The sequence below is a fragment of the Grampus griseus genome (assembly GCF_964374135.1).
Source record: "Grampus griseus genome assembly, chromosome: 10".
NCBI lineage: Eukaryota > Metazoa > Chordata > Mammalia > Artiodactyla > Delphinidae > Grampus > Grampus griseus.
Genome location: NC_139004.1, coordinates 72,672,179 through 72,696,622, shown reverse-complemented (window position 1 = coordinate 72,696,622; position 24,444 = coordinate 72,672,179). Strand labels below are relative to the sequence as shown.

At 35.1% G+C, this 24,444-nt stretch overlaps 1 protein-coding gene across 1 annotated transcript in view; it reads left to right on the top strand.

The window, feature by feature from the left end:
- DNAH12 (dynein axonemal heavy chain 12) overlaps positions 1 to 24,444 on the top strand; it is a gene marked incomplete at its 3' end in the record, with an annotated part of 211,639 nt that overhangs the window by 25,282 nt on the left and 161,913 nt on the right. The window contains exons 5-11 of the mRNA XM_082663999.1: positions 5,986 to 6,175; positions 6,820 to 6,892; positions 7,501 to 7,659; positions 7,867 to 8,062; positions 10,127 to 10,315; positions 11,171 to 11,327; positions 11,980 to 12,071. Coding sequence (XP_082520125.1) covers positions 5,986 to 6,175; positions 6,820 to 6,892; positions 7,501 to 7,659; positions 7,867 to 8,062; positions 10,127 to 10,315; positions 11,171 to 11,327; positions 11,980 to 12,071 — 1,056 coding nt within the window. The remainder of the gene's footprint in view (positions 1 to 5,985; positions 6,176 to 6,819; positions 6,893 to 7,500; positions 7,660 to 7,866; positions 8,063 to 10,126; positions 10,316 to 11,170; positions 11,328 to 11,979; positions 12,072 to 24,444) is intronic.

The following is a 24,444-nucleotide window of genomic DNA, read 5'->3' as shown; positions in this document are numbered from 1 at the left end:
TATTTTACTTGGTAAATCTTTTGGCTACATCACTATATGCTATTTCAACCTCCTTATCACTGGGGCTGGTAGCCAAAACAATGTTAAGAAAGAAAAACAGAGGTGGAGGAATCAGGCTCCCTGCCTTCAGACGATACTACAAAGCTACAGTAATCAAGACAGTATGGTACTGGCACTAAAACAGAAATATAGATCAATGGAACAGGATAGAAAGCCCATAGATAAACCCACACACATATGGTCACCTTATTTTTGATAAAGGAGGCAAGAATATGCAATGGAGAAAAGACAGCCTCTTCAATGATTGGTGCTGGGAAAAGTGGACAGCTACATGTAAAAGAATGAAATTAGAACACTCTGTAACACCATACACAAAAATAAACTCCAAATGGATTAAAGACCTAAATGTAAGGCCAGACATTATCAAACTCTTAGAGGAAAACATAGGCAGAGCACTCTATGACATAAATCACAGCAAGATTCTTTTTGACCCACCTCCTAGAGAAATGGAAATAAAAACAAAAATAAACAAATGGGACCTAATGAAACTTAAGAGCTTTTGCATAGCAAAGGAAACCATAAACAAAATGAAAAGAGAACTCTCAGAATGGGAGAAAATATTTGCAAATGAAGAAACTGACAAAAGATTAATCTCCAAAATATACAAGCAGCTCATGCAGCTCAATATCAAAAACACAAACAACCCAATCCAAAAATGGGCAGAAGACCTAAATAGACATTTCTCCAAAGAAGATATACAGATTGCCAACAAACACATGAAAGGATGCTCAACATCACTAATCATTAGAGAAATGCAAATCAAAACTACAATGAGATATCACCTCACACCAGTCAGAATGGCCGTCATCAAAAAATCTACAAACAATAAATGCTGGAGAGCGTGTGGAGAAAAGGGAACCCTCTTGCACTCTTGGTTGGAATGTAAATTGATACAGCCACTATGGAGAACAGTATGGAGTTTCCTTAAAAAACTACAAATAGAACTACCGTATGACCCAGCAATCCCACTATTGGGCATATACCCTGAGAAAACCATAATTCAAAAAGAGTCTTGTACCATAGTGTTCATTGCAGCTCTATTTACAATAGCCAGGACATGGAAGCAACCTAAGTGTCCATCGACAGATGAATGGATAAAGAAGATGTGGCACATATATACAATGGAATATAACTCAACCATAAAAAGAAATGAAATTGAGTTATTTGTAGTTGGGTGGATGGACCTAGAGTCTGTCATACAGAGTGAAGTAAGTCAGAAAGAGAAAAACAAATACCATATGCTAACACATATACATGGAATCAAAAAAAAAAAAAAAAGGTTCTGAAGAGCCTAGGGGCAGGACAGGAATAAAAACACAGATGCAGAGAATGGACTTGAGGACACGGGGAGTGGGAAGGGTAAGCTGGGACGAAGTGAGAGAGTGACATGGACATATATACACTACCAAATGTAAAATAGATAGCTAGTGGGAAGCAGCTGCATTGCAGAGGGAGATCAGCTCAGTGCTGTGTGACCACCTAGAGGGGTGGGAGGGAGATGCAAGAGGGAGGGAATATGTATATGCATAGCTGATTCCCTTTGTTATAAAGCAGAAACTAACACACCATTGTAAAGCAATTATACTCCAATGACGATGTTAAAAAAAAATGACCACAAATAACTAATGTTGGTGAGGATGTAGAGAGAAAGGAGCCCTTGTACACTGTTGGTGGGAACATAAATTGGTGCAGCCACTATGGGAAACAGTGTGGAGGTCCCTCTAAAAACTAAAAATAGAACTACATATGACCCCACCATTCCATTTCTGGGTATATATCCAAAGAAAACAAAAACACTAATCAAAAAGATAAATGCACCCTAATGTTCACAACAGCATTATTTACAAAAGCCAAGACGTGGATAAGGAAGATGTGAATTTATATACATATATATATTTTATATACATATATATATATATGTAATGGAATAACTCAGCCATAAAAAAGAATGAAAATTTTCCATTTGCAACAACAAAGATAAACCTGGAGAGTTTTATGCATAGAGAAATGAGTCAGACAGAGAAAGGTAAATACTGTATGTTATCATTTATATGTGGAATCTAAAAAATAAAACAAATGAAGTAATATAACAAAAGAGAAACAGACTCACACATACAGAGAAAAAACTAGTGGTTACCAGTGGGGAGAGGAAAGGGAGGAGGGGCAAGATAGGGGTAGGTGATTAAGAGGTACAAACTACTATGTATAAAATAAATAAGCTATAATGATACATGGTATAGCACAGGGAATATAGCCTATATTTTATAACTTTAAATGGAGTATAATCTATAAAAATTTTGAATCACTATGTTGTACATCTAAAACTAATATATATTGTAAATCAACTGTACCCAATTTAAAAAAGCAGTCTGGGACTTCCCTGGCTGTTCAGTGGTTAAGACTCTGCACTTCCATTGCAGTGGGCACGAGTTCAATCCATGTTCGGGGAACTAAGATCCTGCGTGCTGCGCAGCACGGCCAAAAAATAAAAAGCACAATCCATAAAAAAACCAATAAATTTTATTTCATAAAAATTAAAAACTATAGCTAGGTGAAAGATTCTGTTAAGAGGATGAAAAAACATGCTACATACTGCAAGAATATATTCACAAATCACATATCCAACAAAGGACTTGTATCTAGAATATTTAAGAACTCTCAAAACTAACAGGATAAAAACAAAAACTCCAATTAGAAAATGAGTAAAAGACATGACTAGACATTTTACCAAAGAGGATATATGGATGGCAAATAAGCACATCAAAGATGCTCAACATTATTAACTGTTAGGGAAATGTAAATTAAAACTGTGATGAGTTATCACTACATACCCATTAGTATGGCTAAAATAAAAAATAGTGACAATTCCAGCTGATTTTTGACACTGCTGAATATTCATTTCCTTTTAAATGCCCTTATACTTATTTTTCTAGTTCTCTAAATATTATTTCTCTGTCATCTTCATGGGTTTTGCTTCCCTGCCTGACTGTGGCCCAGTGTTCTCTTTCCTTGAATCTTCCTGGATGATTCTCTTCTGATTTCAAGTACCTTCCATATTTTGATGACTCCCATAGATTTTGATGCACAAATACCTCAAATTCAACATGTCAGAAAAAATGAACTTATCAGCTTCTTCCATAAGACGTCTCTTCCTCCTTATTCTCTCTTCTAGTTATCGCTATTTACCCAATCACTCATGCTTAATACACCTGAGTCTTAACTTCTTTTTCCCCCTCTCTCTGCCATACAATTAGTCCCCAAATGCTACGAATATTTCTCCAATCAGTCCTCTTTTTGTCCTAGCCTTAGATCAGGTCTTCCTCTTTCCCCTTGACTACAATAGCCATCAGTGGCTTCCCATAACATACAGAATTAAATCTTAATGTGTATGCAAGGCTTTCTGTAATATGACTCCTACCTATTCTCCTGCCTCTCCTCTCACCACGCTCTGTATCATATTTTATGCTTCACCAACGTGGACTTTCTTATTCATCCTTGAGGAAACATAATTTATCTATCTATCCATCCATCCTTCCTTCTATCATCTGTCTATCTATCTTAAAAACCATGAGTTTACACTTATGCCTCCTATTCCAATTTAATATCACTGGGTTCATTCTAGTCTTCCCTCTTTCCTTATTTGTTGCTCCCTTCTCTCCCAGTCAGAAACCTAGCTTTTATGAACCACAGTATATTTACTTATTTTGTTAAATTCTAGAATACACATAAACTGTTTTTAAATTGCTAACCCATAACATGTGAGAAACCTACTCTGCACCACCAGGGAAGTCCCACCATCTTCACTATTTTAAAATGTACTGTTCAGGACTTCCCTGGTGGCACAGTGGTTAAGAATTCACCTGGCAATGCAGGGGACACAGGTTCGAGCCCTGGTCCCGGAAGATCCCACATGCCGTGGAGCAACTAAGACTGTGCTGCCACAACTGCTGAGCCCATGTGCCACAGCTACTGAAGCCTGCATGCCTAGAGCCCGTGCTCCGCAACAAGAGGAGCCACCGCAATGAGAAGCCCGCACACCGCAATGAAGAGTAGCCCCCGGCAACTAGAGAAAGCCTGTGCCCAGCAATGAAGACCCATTGCAGCCAAAAATATATAAATAAATTAAGTAAAAAGAAATAACTAGGGGCTTCCCTGGTGGCGCAGTGGTTGAGAATCTGCCTGCCAATGCAGGGGACATGGGTTCGAGCCCTGGTCTGGGAAGATCCCACATGCTGCTGAGCAAATAGGCCCGTGAGCCACAACTACTGAGCATGCGCGTCTGGAGCCTGTGCTCCGCAACAAGAGAGGCTGCGATAGTGAGAGGCCCGCGCACCGCGATGAAGGGTGGCCCCTGCTTGCCGCAACTAGAGAAAGCCCTCACACAGAAACAAAGACCCAACACAGCCAAAAATAAATAAATAAATAAATTTTTTTTAAAAAAAATAAATAAAGTGTACTGTTCAGTGGTGTTAAGTATTTTCACATTGTGCAACTAATCTCCAGAATATTCTCATATTGTAAAACTGAAACTCTACACTCATGATACACAACTCTCCATTTCCTTTTCCCCCTAGTCCCTGGCAAGTGGCATTCTATTTTCTGTTTTATTAATTTGACTACTGTAGATACCTCATATAAGTGGAATCATAAGGTGTTTATCTTTTTGTCATTGGCCTATTTCATTTAGCATAATGTCCTCAAGTTTCACCCATCTCCTAAATTTTTAAGCATTCTTTCCCCTTTATTTGAGATATACGTTGCAAATATTTTCTCCCAGATTGTCAGTAGTCTTTTGACCTTTTTTATTATGATATTTTTAAAACATGCAAACATTTAAATTTTATGTAGTCAGAATTTGTCAATCTTTTTTTCCTTTTTTGTACCTGGAATTTGAATCATAGTTATAAAGTCTTTCCCTATGCTTAATTATAGAAGAATTTTGTCGGGTTTTTTCTGGCCTTGTATAGTTTTATTATTTAGTTTAATTAAATTTCTGCTATTTGGAATTTATTCTTGTGTATGTTGGAAGATATGTGTTAAATTTATCTTTTCCCAAATGGCTAACCAGTTGTCCCAGAAATATTTACTAAAATCTTTATCTTTGCTTCAGTGATTTGGGGTGCCACATTTATCATATGCTACATTTTCCTATGGACTGAAGCTATACCTGGACTTTCTATTTTTTTTTTTCCCCAGTGGTGTGTCTATTCATATACCTGTACCACACTATTCTCATCAGGGAGACTTTATAGTATGTTTTAATGTCTCCTAGGAATAGTTCTTCCTTACAAATATTCTTTCTCAGGAATTTCTTGGCTATTTATTTTTCCACTTGAACTTTAGTCTCTACTTGTCTAGTTTCTTAAAAATGTGTGTAGATATTTTTATTGGTATTGCATTAACTTGATTTTGGGACAACTTTAAATTTTCATGATGTTAAAATATCTTTACCAAGATCAAGTACTGTCTTTCCATTTGTTCATGTCTATTTTTGTCAGACTACTCATTGTTATGGGAGAATTTATGAAATTATATTATGATGCTAGTATACCAGAATAGTATCTCCAAGAGAGTGGGGCTTTGTCTGTTTTGTTTATTACTATATCCTCAGCATTTGGAACAATACCTGAATATTTGTTGAATTAATGAATATTTGTTAAATGAAGGAATAGTAAGTTAGATTAAGGATGTTTGTTTTGCCTTGAGAAAGTGAAGAGTATACTAAGAACATTAATTTGGAGAGAACGCATCATAAATAAAAATGTAAAATAGTTTCTTTGTAGGTTGTACTTTTGGATAAAATATTTTTATTCTGAAAACATGTTATTTTTCATAATATTTTTACTCTGGAATGCTACATTTCACATGTATCATTGAAATGCTACACCATTTAGAACATTTAATTTTTTCTTATTACATTCTCAGTTCAACTATATTTATTTGAAACAATGTGTAGAGAGTAGTCCCATAGTACCTATTCAGCAGGAATGGCTGGATCACATGTTAATGCTGATACCTGAGTCTTTAAAGGAAGGGAAAGAAAGAGAAGAACTCATTCAAAGTCTCATAAATGAGGTGTCAAGTGATTTTGAAAAAAGCATGAAGAGATATTTGGGTAAGTGGTATTTAACACACACCAAGCTTGCTTGTTCCCCCACCTCTCCCAATCGAAAGTAGAAATATGAATAATGAACATTATATGTTTAGCTATATATATTTCTTAGATATTTTTAAAGTTTTAACTTTGAGCCTATAACCTAGTCAAATCTTTGTAATTTAAGGACACTGTTTTTAAGGGTACTTTTTGTAATTTTTATGTGCTTAATAGCTTTTTAATTTTTTACTTTGTCTTTATGGTTATACTATTTACAGGATTGTAAGAAAATATTAATGTGTTTGGGGAGATTTATTAGGGATTTAACCTTTGCAATTTTTAATTGGATTAATTGTTTTAAGTGACCATGCCAGTGACCTTTGAATAGATAGGATGAGAAAAACTGAGAACTTATTAAAGCTTTACTGTATCTGAATTCACCTCCAAAGCAGGGCCGAAATTGAACCAAGAGCATGATTTTGTTTCACATAAGGGATTTTTTTCTTATACTCATTTTGATTCATATTAAACTATACTATCCATTATCAAAAGTTAGAAACTTTGATTTCAGTTAAGTCTTGCAAGGATTGTCAAGAAGCATTAACCTATCTATCTATCTATCTATCTATAAAATATATGTATATATATACTTTTTTTTTTTTGAGTGAGGAGTGTTCTTGTGAGACCTCCAGTTAAATGGCTTGAAGATGAAGGAGGCCGTTTACCTGAATCCCCTGTGTAAGTAAAATTTTTATAAAACAGTACTGTATCTAGGTTTTGATAACAGATTGAAAATAAACAGATCTTTCATTCAAGGCTACAGCTGTGAAGCTCAAAAGTGTTTTGAAAACATGTAAAAAAAAAATAGTACTACTGTTTTTGTTTTTCCCCAAAGATATCCTCTACATTGAACTTATCTAGTTGTTGCTTATGCAATTAGTGGGAACATTTATGGATGTATAACTCAACTCGGCCTTAAGTAAGCTTTGGAGTTTGCCAGACAGATTTCTCTGTCTCTTCTTCCCAATCCTAAGGACTGAGTTTGTTTATCTCTACCCAGGGTAACTGAGCCAGAGTACAGTGGAAGTTAGGGAACTCATGCCTGGCCCATCAGCCTGCCTTACACACAAATGATCTCTGATGTCTCCGAAGATAATGAACTCTCAAGATCTTGATGTATTTTTATTACATGCTTATCTCCTAAGTTTCCCATTGCTGAGTACATTTCTCCCTTCTCAATCCCCAGTCTTCTCACTTTGATACTAATTCCATGTCATAAATATTATTTCCTAAAATTTAGAATGTATCATTTGAATCCTGTTTGATATGGTGTTTTGCTTTTCCAGAGGCCTGGATTATTCTAAGCGTTGGCATTCTAACTATCTGCAGACAAGAAATCAAATATTAGCTAGTTTGTACATTGTTCATCCAACTATGAAAATGTTATTGGACCTTGGTTATACAACATTTGCCAATACAGTTTTGCTAGACTTAACTGGAATTAGGTAAAATCCCATATTTATTAATTAACATTTAAAATTTTAATGTCTCCTGCTTGAGTCTATATTTTGACTATATAATTTTAAAAAGTGATTGATAAATACTCAGGACTTTTCTTAGGTTAAAAGATTTTTTAATTTATCTTGTTTCAATAATTTTGTATCATGACCAATATCTATTGTTTGCTTTAAATCATTTTTTTTCATAAATAGAGGTAAAGGCCCAATTGATTGTGAATCACTGAAAAATGATTTATCAATACAAGCTAGAAAGGCAGAAGAGAAGATAATGAACACTTGGTATCCAAAGGTTATAAGTCTCTTTACCAAGAAGGAGTCACTAGAAGGCATTAAACCTGAGAAACTGGATGCATTTTATAACTGTGTTTCCACACTTATGTCAAATCAGGTAAATAGGTTTTGTATATTTTAAATGATAATGTTATTGAAGTTACTTTAGTATTTTAAATAAATCTTTAGATATAGTGCTGTATAATTATTTTGAAATAAATTAAGAAAGACTTTTACTATAATTTTGTTTAAATAACTTTAGCAGAAAAATGCTTCATTTCTGGAAGCAGTCTAAATATGAGAGGTAAGGGCTTCCCTGGTGGCGCAGCAGTTAAGAATCTGCCTGCCAATGAAGGGGACATGGGTTCGAGCCCTGGTCTGGGAAGATCCCACATGCCACGGAGCAACTAAGCCCGTGTGCCACAACTACTGAGCCTGTGCTCTAGAGCCAGTGAGTCACAACTACTGAGCCTGTGTGCCTAGAGCCCTGCTCTGCAACAAGAGAAGCCACCGCAGTGAGAAGCCCGCGCGCCACAACGAGGAGTAGCCCCCACTTGCTGCGACTAGAGAAAGCCTGTGCGCAGCAATGAAGACCCAACACAGCCAATAAATAAATAAAATCTAAAAATAATAAAAGTAAAAAATAAAATGAGAGGTAAGTCTAGAAATATGTGTCAATATTATGATTGATTACTGGATTCATGCTTAAAGGCTATAAACTAATTATCTATAGCTTTATTGGAGTAAATTAACAAAAGTACTATCCTAGTGAACATATTTTTGAACTTACGAAATTACAAGTTAATTGATTCTTGTTTTGTTCTCAATAAAATCTTGGTTCGAAATGTTATTGATCATCTTTAAATGACAAACAGAAAGAGAATATGAATTTTATACAATTATTTTATGGGCTCCTTGAATTTTTACTATTGTAGAAATGTAATCCTAGAAAAATAGTTTTGAATAAAAACTTTTCCTTTTGGTAAAGACCTTCAAAGATTCCATGAATTTTGCCTTTTTTTTTTTAAACACAGGTAGAAGGACTTCCAAGCCTGCTGTATTTTTTAAATTAATTAATTTATTTTTATATTTATTTTTGGCTGTGTTGGGTCTTCGTCTCTGTGCGAGGGCTTTCTCTAGTTGTGGCAAGCGGGGGCCACTCTTCATCGCGGTGCGTGGGCCTCTTACTATCGCGGCCTCTCTTGTTGTGGAGCACAGGCTCCAGACACGCAGGCTCAGTAGTTGTGGCTCACAGACCTAGTTGCTCAGCAGCATGTGGGATCTTCCCAGACCAGGGCCCGAACCCGTGTCTCCTGCATTGGCAGGCAGATTCTCAACGACTGCGCCACCAGGGAAGCCTGAATTTTGCCATTTTTAAAGGGAATTTTTTTATATATATATATATCTGGTATGTAATACTGTAATGAATATACATGATTTCCTTTTTACCTTTATCCTCTTAAGAGGACTATGATTATATGATAAGAAGTAAAGAGATGAGGAATGTTTTGAAGATTATTTAGATATAAGTTTGTGTACCTTGCTTAAATTTCTAATAGTTGGTTCTGCATAAGAAAGCATTATTCATACTTTGGTAACTTACAGTGCACGTTTCTGAGTTCCAGTGGCTTCACTCTCACCTAGTGATGTGCTGGAAATCTGACCCCAGGAGAAAAAGCCCTGGTTTGTAGTGTTTGCCAATTTCCATGGGGTAAATATTCCCACCATAGTGATTTTCAAGCATCCAAGAGTTTCGTATCTGGCTCACAAAATTCTTGAATGTTTAACAATTGGCTCTTATAATTGTAGGAGCTAGCTCTAGTACACTACTGTCCCTTGCCCTGTAGGGCAGGAGAGGTTTCAGGCCTCTCCTCCCCTCAGTCTTTAACATATTGTTGGGTCTTCTGGAACTTTTTCTGTACCAGGGACAGAATTACTAAAGGATGTAGAAGATTCTGAGTTGCCATTTTAAGATTGTTGATATTCCATAGAAAAATTAAAGTTTGTATATTTTGTCCTATTTATTTTAGACTATATTAAGAACATATTTTGCTGAATGAAGATAATTTTCAGGACTAAATGGATTGGTAGAGTGAATTAATTATAGGCAATAGGTTACTGATTTTAGTTAAAGGTTCAGTTTGTACTTTCTAAAGTAATAATAACTTATGGCATCATGCAGCTAAAAGAGCTCTTAAAGAGAACTGTAGAAGGATTTGTAAAACTCTTTGACCAAGAAGATCAACGAGGGCTGCCGATATTTAAGATGGAATTGACGTTTGATGATGATAAAATGGAATTTTATCCTACTTTTCAAGATTTGGAAGATGTTGTTTTGGGTTTGGTTGAGCGAATAGCTGAAGCTCTGCAGGTATTTCTTTATTCTTATCCATTGGGTTTCTTTTTTAAAAAATTTTTATTAGAGTATAGTTGGTTTATGATGTTGCATTAGTTTCAGGTGTACAGCAAAGTGAATTGGTTATACATATACACATACCCAGTCTTTTTTTTTAGATTCTTTTCCCATATAGGTCATTACAGAGTATTGAGTAGAATTCTCTGTAGGTCCTTATTAGTTATCTATTTTATATATAGTAGTGTGTATATATCAATCCCAATCTCTCAATTTATCCCTCCTTCCTCCTTACCCCCTGGTAACCATAAGTTTGTTTTCTACATCTGTGACTCTGCCCATTGGGTTTCTTTATATGGCCCTTTTTTGAACTTTTAAATTGACTTGAAGATCTATAAAGTGTATATGTACATTAAATGTTGTAACTCGTTGTTTTCTTTCCATCCTCCAGGTTATTTTAAGTTAAAAGTGCTTTCTCTTTGAGAAAGTTTCCTGGCTTGAAATGACTTTTTTCTTCTTATAACTTTTATTGCAGTTATGAATTGATATTTTTGTGTATGTCTCATGTTCCCTACTGAGTTGTGAACTTCTTAAGAACAAGATCCAAGTCATGTTTGTTCTTTCTAGAGCTTTCTAGTATAATCACTTCAACATTATAGTTCCTCAATAAATATTTGTTGAATGATAGAAAGCTAACCCAACTAAGGTTTTATATTAGACTACAGACAATTTTAAATCATTATTTTGCATCAGGTTATCTTTTCTTGGACCGCTGAAATCTGAAATGAATTTTTAAAAGTATAGTATAAGATCTACATATAGATCAATTGCACAGATATTTATTTCATGAATTGTCATTTTTATTTATGTTAGAATGTCCAAACAGTACCCTCTTGGCTATCAGGAACTTCAACAACTGTGAATCTTGACACAGAACTTCCTGAACATGTGTTAAAATGGGCTCTTGAAACACTGAAGGTGGCAGTACATCATAACTTAGAAGGTGCAAGAAAACATTATGAGACATATGGTATATATGACACATAATATTATATCTCTTTTTTTGCCATAAAATAATGCCATTTTATTTCACTAGAATTTGGTCAGTTATTTGGTTGTCTGGATCTGTCATGAAAGAGCAGAGAGCCAGAAGTGAGCATAGGCACAGCTTTTGGCAGAGTCATGGATCAAACCCAAGAAACTTGAATTCTGTTGTTCAGTCCAAAGGGTGAATGTTAATTGGAGCAGGGTCACAAAGCCAAAATGTAGAGAGAAGAGTTGTTGGCATAAGGAGAAAGTTAAATCAAGGGCAAAAGTAAGGTAATTTCTAAGAATAGTTTTGAAGAGTCTGCAGCTCAGTAGCCTCCTCAAGTGTGTTATGGGGTCAGGATAGATAGTTGTTATTTGACATTCTATTAACCAAAACCTTTTATTGACTGGCTTATCTGTACCTCTAAGTTATTTTACATACCCTATTATCTTTATTTTAAAAGTTTGCATTTAACCTGGTTTGCTTATTAAGTCTATTTTATGTTATTCTGTCTGTTCCTATTAGTGTATGTTAATAGTCTATTAATAATATTTAATTGAATAGGCTACTCCATTCTATGACTATATAAAACAAGCACTTTACCTTTTTAAGAGGGTGTTACTGAGATTTAAGTTAGATTATTAATTTTCAGTTGAAAAATACAATTGGCTCCTTGATGGGACTGCAGTTAAGCTGATAGAGACTTTTCAGGCAGAAGATCATACTTTTGATGAATACACAGAGGTAAGTGTTAATTCTTTTTCATTAATGTCTTTGAATTTCTTTTTAAAATTAAGATCTTTTTATTCTAAAAAACAAATGCTTCAGTCTAAGTTAACAGAATTTCTTATTCAAAACGTCATTTTAGTAAACTCATATGTTCATCTAATAATTTCCCTAGTCATTCATTTAACTCATTCATTGATTCAACAAAAATATCTTTCATCACATTCAGAGACATAGCAAGATTTTGGTGATGCAAAAATAAATAATACATAAGCATTATCCTCAAGAGCTTGTATTTGGCATGGAAGCCAGACATCGAAATAACAACTGTAATATATTGAGATTAGTACTAGAATGGAGATAAGGACAAAGTGTTGTGGAAGCTCACAAGAAGGAATGATTACTTTTGCTTTTGGAAATTGGTGGAGGTTTCTAGAAAAAGTGAAAAGTGGGCTGGACTTTGAAGTAGATGTTTATAGGTGGAGAAGAGAGGAAATGTAACGTAAGAAAAGGCCAAAAGTATTTAGAGGTGTTCAGGGAACGTCAAATAAACCCCAAATGGCTGAAGAGTAGGTAATTAGGGAAACAATATATGGGGTATTTTGTGTTTCCATACAAATTTTAGAATTAATTGTTCTAGTTCTATGAAAAATGCCATTGATGCTTTGGTAGGCTTGCACTGAATATGTAGATTGCCTTGGGAAGTATGGTCATTTTAACAGTATTAATTCTTTTACTTCATGAGCCTGGTATATCTTTCCATTTGTTTGTGTTGATTCAATGTCTTTCATCAATGTCTTATAGTTTTCAGAGTACAGGTCTTTTACATCCTTGGCTAGATTTATTACTAGGTATTTTATTCTTTTTGATGCAGTTGTAAATGGGACTGTTTTCTTAACTTCTTCTGATAGTTCATTATTAACATGTAGAAACAGAACAGATTTCTGTATATTAATTTTGCATCCTACAACTTCCCTGAATTTATTTATTACTTCTTACACTATTTTGGTGGTGTCTTTAGGATTTTCTATATGGGTTATCATGTCATCTGCAAACAGTGACAGTTTTACTTCTTCCTTTCCAATTTGGATGCCCTTTATTTCTTTTTCTTGTCTGTTTGCTGTGGCTAGGACTTCCAATACTACGTTGAATAAAAGTGGTGAGAGTGGGCATCCTTGTCTTACTCCTGATCTTAGAGGAAATGCTTTCAGCTTTTCACCATTGAGTATGACGTTGGCTGTGTAATATAGCCTTTATTATGTTGAAGTATGTTTCTTCTATGCACATTTTTTGACAGTTGCTATCATAAACGGAATTTGCATTGTGCCAAAAGATTTTTCTGCACCTATTGAGATGATCAGATGGTTTTTATTCTTCATTCCGTTAATATGGTGTATCACATTGATTGATTTACAGTTATTAAATCATCCTTGCATCCTTGGGATAAATCCCACTTGATCATGGTATATGATCCTTTTAATGTATTGTTGAAGTCAGTTTGATAATATTTTGTTGAGGATTTTTGCATCTATGTTCATCAGTGATACTTGCCCGTAATTTTCTTTTTTTCTGTTGTCTTTTTCTGGTTTTGGTATCAGGGTGATGCTGGCCTCATGTAATGAATTTGGAAGCATTCCTTCCTCTGCAATTTTTTGCAATAGTTTGAGGATAGGTGTTAACTCTTAAGTGTTTTGTAGAATTTACCTACAAATCTGTCTGGTCCTGGACTTTTGTTTGTTGGGAGTTTTTAAATTATTGATTCAGTTACTTTACTGGTAATCGGTCTGTTCATACTTTATATTTACCCTATTCAGTGTTGGCAGATTGTACATTTCTCAAAATTTGTCCGTTTCTTCTAGGTTGTCCATTTTATTGTCTTATAATTGTTGTTAACAATGCCATGTGATCCTTTGTATTTCTATGAGTCAGTTGTAACTTCTCTTTCATTTCTGATTTTATTTATTTGGGCCCTCTCTCTTTTTTTCTTAATGAGTTTGGCTAAAGGTTTATCAATTTTGTTTATCTTTTCAAAGAACCAACTCTTGTTTTCACTGATCTTTTCTATTAATTTTTAAATCTCTATTTCCACTCTGATATTTATTTCTTTCCTTTTACTAATTTGAGATTTTGTTTTTCTTTTTATAGTTCCTTTAGCTGTAAGGTTAAATTGCTTATTTGAGGATTTCCTTGTTTCCTGAGGTAGGCTTGTATCACTATAATTTATCTCTTAGAACTGCTTTTGCTGTATCTCATATATATATATATATATTATTGAAGTATAGTTGATTTACAATGTTGTGTTAGTTTCTGGTGTACAGCAAAGTGACTCAGTTATACATATACATAAATATTATTTTTCATATTCTTTTCCATTATTGTTTATTGCAGGATATTGAATATAGTTCCCTGTGCTCTACAGTAGGACCTTGTTGTTTATCTAATTTATATATAGTAGTTTGCATCTGCTAATCTCAAACTCCCAATTTATCCCCCAACCCCCTTTCCCCTTTGGTAACCATAAGTTTGTTTTCCCTATATATGTTGGATCATTGTGTTTCATTTGTCTCCAGATATTTTTTTATTTCCTCTTTGATTTCTTCAGTGACCCATTGGTTGTTTCATTGTGGATTTAATTTGTATTTCACTGATGACTAATGATGCTGAATATCTTCTAATATATTACTTTCCACCCATGTATCTTCTTAAAAATAAAGTTTCTGTTCTAGTAATTTTTATATTTTAAGTTGTGTTTTTTATTCTTATTGTTTAATTATAATGGATTTATTTTATTGGGCTATATTATTATAAAATTCTTATTATTGAGTTTTAAGCTGTCTTTATATATTTTGGCTAAAAGTCTTTTATCTGCAAAATATTTTGCAATGGGCTTCCCTGGTGGCGCAGTGGTTGAGAGTCCACCTGCCGATGCAGGGGACACAGGTTCATGCCCCGATCCGGGAAGATCCCACATTCCGCGGAGCGGCTGGGCCCGTGAGCCATGGCCGCTGAGCCTGTGCGTCCGGAGCCTGTGCTCCTCAACGGGAGAGGCCACAACAGTGAGAGGCCTGCGTACAGGAAAAAAAAAAAAATGTTTTGCAATATTTTCTCCCAGTATATGCCTTGACTGTTCACTTTTTGTAACCATGTCTTTCAAGGAGCAGGCATTTTAAATTCTATTGAATTCCAGTCTATCAATTTTTTCTTTTAAGGTTCGTTCTTTTTAAGGTCCTATCTATCTTTTTGTTTGCCTACTCCATGGTCACAAATATTTGTGCCTATATTTTCTTCTAGACTTTTTATAGTTTCAGCTTTTACATTTAGGTCCGTTACCCATCATACATAATTTTAACATATGGTGTGGAATATGAGTCATGGTTCGATTTTTTCCATGTGGATGTCAAGCTGTGCCAACATCATTGATTGAAAATACCATCATTGGGACTTCCCTGGTTGTGCAGTGGTTAAGAATCCACCTGCCAATGCAGGGGACATGGGTTTGATCCCTGCTCTGGGAGAATCCCACATGCTGAGGAGCATCTAAGCCCATGTGCCACAACTACTGAAGCCCATGCACCTGGAGCCCATGAGCCACAACTTCTGATCCCACCCGCTGCAACTACTGAAGCCTGCGCTCTCTAGTGCCCACATGCCACAACTACTGAGCCCGTGTGCCACAACTACTGAAGTCCATGCACCTAGAGCCTGTGCTCCACAACAAGAGAAGCCGCCGCACTGAGAAGCCCGTGTATCTCAATGAAGAGTAGCCTCTGCTCGCCACAACTAGAGAAAGCCTGTGTGCAGCAACGAAGACCCAACACAGCCAAAAACAAAAAAAAGAAAAAAAGAAAATACTGTCTTTTCCCCATTAAATTATCTTGACATCTTTATTGAAATTCAATTGACTCTATGTTTGTGGGTCTATTTCTGGATTTTATATTCTTTTCCATTGATTTATAGATCTATTCTGATGCCAATACCATAATCTTGATTTCTGCAGTTTTACAGTAAGTTTTAAAATTAGGTATTAATTATAAGTTCTCTACTTTTTTCTTCTTTTTCAAAATTATTTTGAATACTCTATGGTTTCTGTATTTCCATGTACATTTCAAAATCAATTTCTGTAAAGAAGCCAGCTGGGATTTTGATTAGGATTAAACTGAATTTCTTTTTTTTTTCTGGCTGCACTGCACGGCATGCAGAATCTTAGTTACCCAACCAGGGATCGAAGCCTTGTGCCCTGCAGTGGAAGTGTGGAGTCCTAACCACTGGACTGCCAGGGAAGTCCTGGTCATTTATTCACTTTTAGTATTATTAATATAGTTTTATTTCTGTCTGCTATTTTACTTTTTGTTTTCTATATGTCTCATGTCTTTTTTGTTCTTCTATTCTTCCTCTTTTACTGCTTTCTTTTACATTAAATGAATATTTTCTAATGAAGCAATTACATTTCTTTAATGATTTTTTTCAATTTTTAAAAAAGTTTTTTTTAGTGTTTATTCTAGGGCTTATGAGAGAAGCCTAACTTAAATATCTTCAGATTTATGCTAGCTTAATTCCAGTGAGATATAGAAACATTATTCCTATATAGTTCTATACACTTTCCCCCTTTTTGTGGTATTATTGTTATACATATTACATATATTAATGTTACAAGCCCAACAATACATTTTTATAATTATTACTTTACCATCTGTAGTCATTTCCTTAGCCCAGTACAGCTTTGCCTCCACCTTTCTTCTTTGTACTCTTACGTTTATGTTTAAAATATATTTACATTTCTGTATGTTAGATGCCCAACAATACATTATTGTACATGTTATTTTATGCATTATATATAATATAGATATAATATATATGATATGTATTATACATATTATTTTATACATCTCTTTTTAATATTGGTTAAGAGAAAGAGGGAGAAAAATATGTACTTATACTATCTTTTATACTTTTGTAATTTGTTTTACTGGTACTCTTTGTTTTTCCTTATGGATTTGAATCATCATCTGGGGTTACTTGCTTTCAACCTGAGGAAGTCCCATTAGTATTTCTTTTTTTTTTTTTTTTTTCCATTAGTATTTCTTATAGGACAGGTCTGCTTAAAAAATTCTCTCAGTTTTTGTATATCTGGAAATATCTTTATTTTATCTTGATTTTTGAAAGATAGCTTTTCTGGATTTAGAATTCTTGGTTGACAGTTTTTAACTCTTGCTGATTCAAGATTTTCTCCTTGTCGTTGGCTTTCTGTATTTTTACTATCATGTGTCTGTTTCTGAATCTCTTTGCATTTATCTTAAAGTGCTTTGAACTACTGGATGTGTAGATTGGTGTTTTTCAATCAGTTTGGGAATCTTTCAGCTATTGTGGTCTTGAATATTTTTTGTGCTTCTTTCTCTCTCTCTTGTGCTTCCTTCTTCATTACACATGCATTGGTCCACTTAATCATGTCCCATATTTAACAGAGGCTCTGGTTTTTTCTTCATTTTTTTTTCCATTTGTTTTTTGGATTGCATAAATTCTATCAATCTACCTTCAAGTTTGCTAATTCTTTCTTCTGTCAGTTCAAATCTACTGTTGAGCCTCTCTAGAGAATTTTCCATTTCAGTTTTTGTACTTTTCAACTCCAAAATTTCCATTTAGTTCTTTCTTTTATATATATAATTTCTAAACCTTTCATCTATCTGATGAGACATGGTCATTGTACCTTCCTTTACTTCTTTAAGCATGATTTCCTTTAATTCTTTGAACGTATTTGTAATGGCAACTTTCAAGTTTTTTTCTGTTAAATTCGATTGTTTTTGGTTGTGCTGACAGGCAGTTTCTGTTGCCTGCGTTTTTTAAAACCAGTGTATGGGTCCTACTTTCTTGTTTCTTTGTATGTCTCATAATTTTCTGTTGGAATCTGAACATTTTAGATAATATATTGTAGCAACTCTAGGCCCTGTTCCCCTTTCCAGTTTGTTATTTTTATTTGCTTGTTTATTTGTTTAATGACTGGGTAGATTATTTTAGTGAAGCCTGTTTCTCTCCCCCACCCTCTGAAGTATTAAGCTTTTGATGTTGCTCCTCCAGGAGCCACAGCTTTTGGTGTGCCCAAAGTCTTCCTGGGAGGCCATGCTTTCAAATGGCTTTCTTCTCTCTTTCTCTGGCCACACATAGCTGTTAGTTTTCACTTTTTGTTGGCTAATTGCTGTATTGTTTTCAACAATGCCATGGAAGTATAAATTGCTCTACTGATTAATCAAATTCAGACTCCCTTGAAAGAGCAGTTCCCAGGGTCAGTGTTTGATAGTTATTCTACCCTAGGAGGGCTTCTACCAGCAGTCTCCTTCCCTGGCTCTCTCCCTCAAACTAGCCGGTCTGTGATTTAGCCCAAATCTTCACCAAATCCCTGAATCTTCCTCACAGTTGCTCCCTACCACAACCTCCAATGTTTTTGAGGGCACACTTAGGCTTGAACTTTTCCATGCTCTATTGCAAATGAAGTCAATTCCTTTGGGAAAAGATTAGGAGGTATCTATTTTATGACCTGCTTCCCCTTCACTTCCAGGCAAAATCTCTGAGCCACGGCCCTGGAGCTGGGAATGGGGATAATGACATGCTTCTCTCAGTGACAATCCCACTGAAGGGGTTGAACCCTCAGTGGAGTGAAGAGCCGTAACCTGAGGTTTTCCTGTCTTTCTTCTGATACGGAACCACCACCTTACCAGCCAGGGAAAGTGTGATTGATGTCGCAGTATTCTCAGTGGTACCATGACCAAGGTAGACCCTCCCTTCCATGAGTGGTATCTGGGTGGAACAAGGGAGTCCCCACCTTCTAATTGTACTCACCAAGAACGTAGCTTTATCAACAGCTATTTAAGCTCTCCAGCTGGAACCTGTGTGGAAAGATAGCCCTGTGTTCTTGAGTACACTTATCTGGAGTGGAATATCAACCTTGCTGAGCTGGGAACACGGAGGGAGGGAGCAATCCAGGTTCAAATACCACAGATTCTCACTTTTCTTACCAAATATTCATAGATTTTCATGAATAGATGTTTCTTCATTTTCTGTATACTCTTATGACCATTTTCAGAGGCTTTAAATTAAATGCTTGTTTTTAAAATAATTTTCACCAGTTTCACTGGGGAGCAGGTCCACAGAACTCCTCATGTTGTCATGCTGGAAGTGTTTTCTGGGTTTCTTTCTGTAATTTAAAAAATCTGGCTTCTTTTAAGATTTTCTCTTTTTTGATGCTTCTCAGCTATTTGATTGTGAAGTGCTTTTATATTGTTTCTTTTTTATTTCTTTTGTTTGAGAAGAAATACTGTTGAGATTCTTAGGTCTATTTAGTTCTTATCAAACTTGGAAAATATTCAGACATTATTACTTCAAATTTTTTTGTTTGTCTCCTTCTCCCAATTCTGGAATTCCAATTTCATGTATATTAGGCTGTTTGATATTATTCCAGAGGTTACTGAAGTTCTGTTCAGAGTTTTCAGTTTCTTCTCTCTATAGTTCATTTTGGATAGTTCTTTTCCATCATTTTAAGTACACTAAGGGCTTTCCTGGTGGCGCAGTGGTTAAGAATCCGCCTGCCAATGCAGGGGACACAGGTTCAAGCCCTGGTCCAGGAAGACCCCACATGCCGTGGAGCAACTCATTCTGTGTGCCATAACTACTGAGCCTGTGCTCTAGAGCCTGTGAGCCACAACTACTGAGCCCTCGAGCCACAACTACTGAAGCCTGCACGCCTACAGCGTGTGCTCCGCAACAAGAGAAGCCACTACAATGAGAAGCCCACTCACCGCAACGAAAAGTAGCCCCCGCTCGCCGCAACTAGAGAAAGCCCGTGCACAGCAATGAAGACCCAACGCAGCCAAAAATAATAAATCAAAATAAATAAATAAATAAATAAATACATTTATCCTTTTTTCTCTGGTGTTAAACTGCTGTTACTCATATTAAGTAACATTTTTGTTTCAGATGTTTTCCAAATTGTTTTGTAAATATTATTTTTGCTTTACTATGTTCATATTTTATTTTACATTCTTGAACATAATAGAGCATATTTCTAATAGGTTACAGGGAGGCTGGTCTGTATCATTTCAGTCCATCATATAGTGCTTTTCCATTTTCCCCCAACATTTTTGTGTTCTATAAGTCTTGTACTTGTTTCATAAAATATAATTGCTAAGTATTCTATTTTTTGAAGATGTTATACATGGAATTGTTTTCTTAATTTCATTTTTGTATTGTTGATCATTAATGTCTAGAAATACACTTGATTTTTGTATATTGGTCTTATATCCTGCAAACTTGTTGAACTTTATTAATCTTCATAGTTTTATGTATATGTGTGTATATTGTTTAGGGTTTTCTGTATATAATATGTCATTTGCAAGTAGAGATTGTCTTATTTCTTCCTTTTTAATATGGGTGCCTCATTTTTTTTTTCTGCTTAATTACCCTGGCTAGTACCCCTGGTATAATGTTGAGTTGAAGTAGTGGGAGTAGATACACTTTTTGTTCTTGATCTTAGAGGGAAAACATTATTTTTTAAACCATTAAATATAATATTAGTTGTAGATTTTCCCTAGATACTCTTTATCAAGCTGAGGACGTTGGCTACTATTCCTGGTTTGTTAAGTGCTATTACCACAAAAGAGTGATAGATTTTGTTAAATACTTTTTTAAAAAAAATTAATTTTATTTACTTTTTTATACAGCAGGTTGTTATTAGTCATCCATTTTATACACATCAGTGTGAACATGTCAATCCCAGTCTCCCAATTCATCATACCACCACCACCACCTCCTGCCGCTTTCTCCCCTTGATGTCCATACATTTGTTCTCTACTTCTGTGTCTCAATTTCTGCCCTGCAAACCAGTTCATATGTAGCATTTTTCTGGGTTCCACATACATGCGTTAATATACGATACTTGTTTTTCTCTTTATGACTTACTTCACTCTGTATGACAGTCTCTAGGTCCATCCACGTCTCTACAAATGACTGAATTTCATTCCTTTTTATGGCTAAGTAATATTCCATTGTATATATGTACCACATCTTCTTTATCCATTCGTCTATTGATGGGCATTTAGGGTGCTTCCATGACCTGGCTATTGTAAATAGTGCTGCAATGAACATTGGGATGCATGTGACTTTTTGAATTATGGTTTTCTCAGGGTATATGCCCAGTAGTGGGGTTGCTGGGTCATATGGTAATTCTATTTTTAGTTTTTTAAGGAACCTCCATACTGTTCTCCATAGTGGCTATATCAATTTACATTCCCACCAACAGTGTAAGAGGGTTCCCTTTTCTCCACACCCGCTCCAGCATTTGTTGTTTGTAGATTTTCTGATGATGCCCATTCTAACTGGTGTGAGGTGATACCTCATTGTAGTTGTGATTTGCATTTCTCTAATAATTAGTGATGTAGAGCATCTTTTCATGTGCCTCTTGGCCATCTGTATGTCTTCTTTGGAGAAATGTCTATTTAGGTCTTCTGCCCATTTTTTGATTGGGGTGTTTGTTTTTTTAATATTGAGCTGCATGAGCTCTTTATATATTTTGGAGATTAATACTTTGTCTGTTGATTTGTTTGCAAATATTTTCTCCCATTCTGAAGGCTGTCTTTTCGTCTTGTTTATGGTTTCCTTTGCTGTGCAAAAGCTTTTAAGTTTCATTAGGTCCCATTTGTTTATTTTTGTTTTTATTTCCATTACTCTAAGAGGTGGATCAAAAAAGATCTTGCTGTGATTTATGTCAAAGAGTGTTCTTCCTATGTTTTCCTCTAAGAGTTTTATAGTGTCCAGTCTTACATTTAGGTCTCGAATCCATTTTGAGTTTATTTTGGTATATGGTGTTAGGGAGTGTTCTAATTCCATTCTTTTACATGTAGCTGTCCAGTTTTCCCAGCACCACTTATTGAAGAGACTGTCTTTTCTCCATTGTATATCCTTGCCTCCTTTGTCATAGATTAGTTGACCATAGGTGCATAGGTTTATCTCTGGGCTTTCTATCCTGTTCCATTGATCTATATTTCTATTTTTGTGCCAGTACCATATTGTCTTGATTACTGTAGCTTTTTTTTTTATAGTCTGAAGTCAGGGAGCCTGATTCCTCCAGCTCGATTTTCTTCCCTCAAGACTGCTTTGGCTATTCGGGGTCGTTTGTGTCTCCATACAGATTTTAAGATTTTTTTGTTCTAGTTCTGTAAAAAATGCCATTGGTAATTTAATAGGGCTTGCATTGAATCTGTAGATTGCTTTGGTTAGTATAGTCATTTTCACAATATTGATTCTTCCAATCCAAGAACATGGTATATCTCTCCATCTGTTGGTATCATCTTTAATTCCTTTCATCAGTGTCTTATAGTTTTCTGCATACAGGACTTTTGTCTCCCTAGGTAGGTTTATTCCTAGGTATTTTATTCTTTTTGTTGCAATGGTAAATGGGAGTGTTTCCTTAATTTCTCTTTCAGATTTTTCATCATTAGTGTATAGGAACGCAAGAGATTTCTGTGCATTAATTTTGTATCGTGCAACTTTACCAAATCCATTGATTAGCTCTAGTACTTTTCTGGTGGCATCTTTAGGATTCTCTATGTATAGTATCATGTCATCTGCAAACAGTGACAGTTTTAACTCTTCTTTTCCAATTTGTCTTTGTTTTATTTCTTTTTCTTCTCTGATTGCCATTGTTCCTGATCTTAGAGGAAATGCTTTCTGTTTTTCACCATTGAGAATGATGTTTGTTGTGGGTTTGTCATATATGGCCTTTATTATGTTGAGGTAAGTTCCCTCTATGCCCACTTTCTGGAAGGTTTTTATCATAAATTGTGTTGAATTTTGTCAGAAGCTTTTTCTGCCTCTATTGAGATGATCAGATGCTTCTTATTCTTCAATTTGTTAATATGGTGTATCACATTGATTGATTTGCATATATTGAAGAATCTTTGCATCTCTGGGATAAACCCCACTTGATCATGGTGTATGATCCTTTTAATGTGTTGCTGGATTCTGTTTGCTAGTATTTTGTTGAGGATTTTTGCATCTATATTCATCAGTGATATTGGTCTGTAATTTTCTTTTTTTGTAGTATCTTTGTCTGGTTTTGGTATCAGGTTGATGGTGGCCTCATAGAATGAGATTGGGCAGATCCTTCCTCTGCAGTTTTTTGGAAGAGTTTGAGAAGGATAGGTCTTAGCTCTTCTCTAAATGTTCAATAGAATTCACCTGTGAAGCCATCTGGTCCTGGACTTTTGTTTGTTGGAAGATTTTTAATCACAGTTTCAATTTCATTACTTGTGATTGGTCTGTTCATATTTTCTGTTTATTCCTGTTCAGTCTTGGAGGGTTATACCTTGCTAGGAATTTGTCCATTTCTTCCAGGTTGTCCATTTTATTAGCATAGAGTTGCTTGTAGTAGTCTCTTAGGATGCTTTGTATTTCTGTGGTGTCTATTGTAACTTCTCCTTTTTCATTTCTAATTTTATTGATTTGAGTCCTCTACCTCTTTTTCTTGATGAGTCTGGCTAAAGGCTTATCAATTTTGTTTATCTTCTCAAATACCCAGTTTTTTGTTTTATTGATCTTTGCTATTGTTTTCTTTGTTTCTATTTCATTTATTTCTTCTCTTATCTTTATGATTTCTTTCATTCAACTTACTTTGGGTTGGTTTGTTCTTCTTTCTCTAGTTCCTTTAGGTGTAAGGTTACATTGCTTATTTGAGATTTTTCTTGTTTCTTGAGGTAGGGTGTATAGCTATAAACTTCCCTCTTAGAACTGCTTTTGCTGCATCCCATAGGTTTTGGATCGTGGTATTTTCATTGTCATTGTCTCTAGGTATTTTTTGGTTTCCTCTTTGATTTCTTCAGTGATCGCTGGGTTATTTAGTAATGTATTATTTGGCCTCCATGTGTCTGTGTTTTTACGTATTTTTCCCTGTAATTGATTTCTAATTTCATAGCGTTGTGGTCAGAAAAGATGCTTGGTATGATTTCAATTTTCTTAAATTTACTGAAGCTTGATTTGTGACCCAAGATGTGATATATCCCAGAGAATGTTTCATGTGCACTTGAGAAGAAAGTGTAATCTGCTGTTTTTGGATAGAATGTCCTATAAATATCAACTAAATCTATCTGGTCTATTGTGTCATTTAAAAGCTTGTGTTTCCTTATTAATTTTCTGTCTGGATTATCTCTATTGTTGTAAGTGAGGTGTTAAAGTCCCCCACTCTTACTGTGTTACTGTTGATTTCCTCTTTTATAGTTCTTAGCAGTTGCCTTATGTATTGAGGTGCTCCTGTATTGGGTGCATATATATTTATAATTGTTATATCTCCTTCTTAGATTGATCCCTTGATCATTATGTAGAGTCCTTCCTTGTCTCTTGTAACATTCTT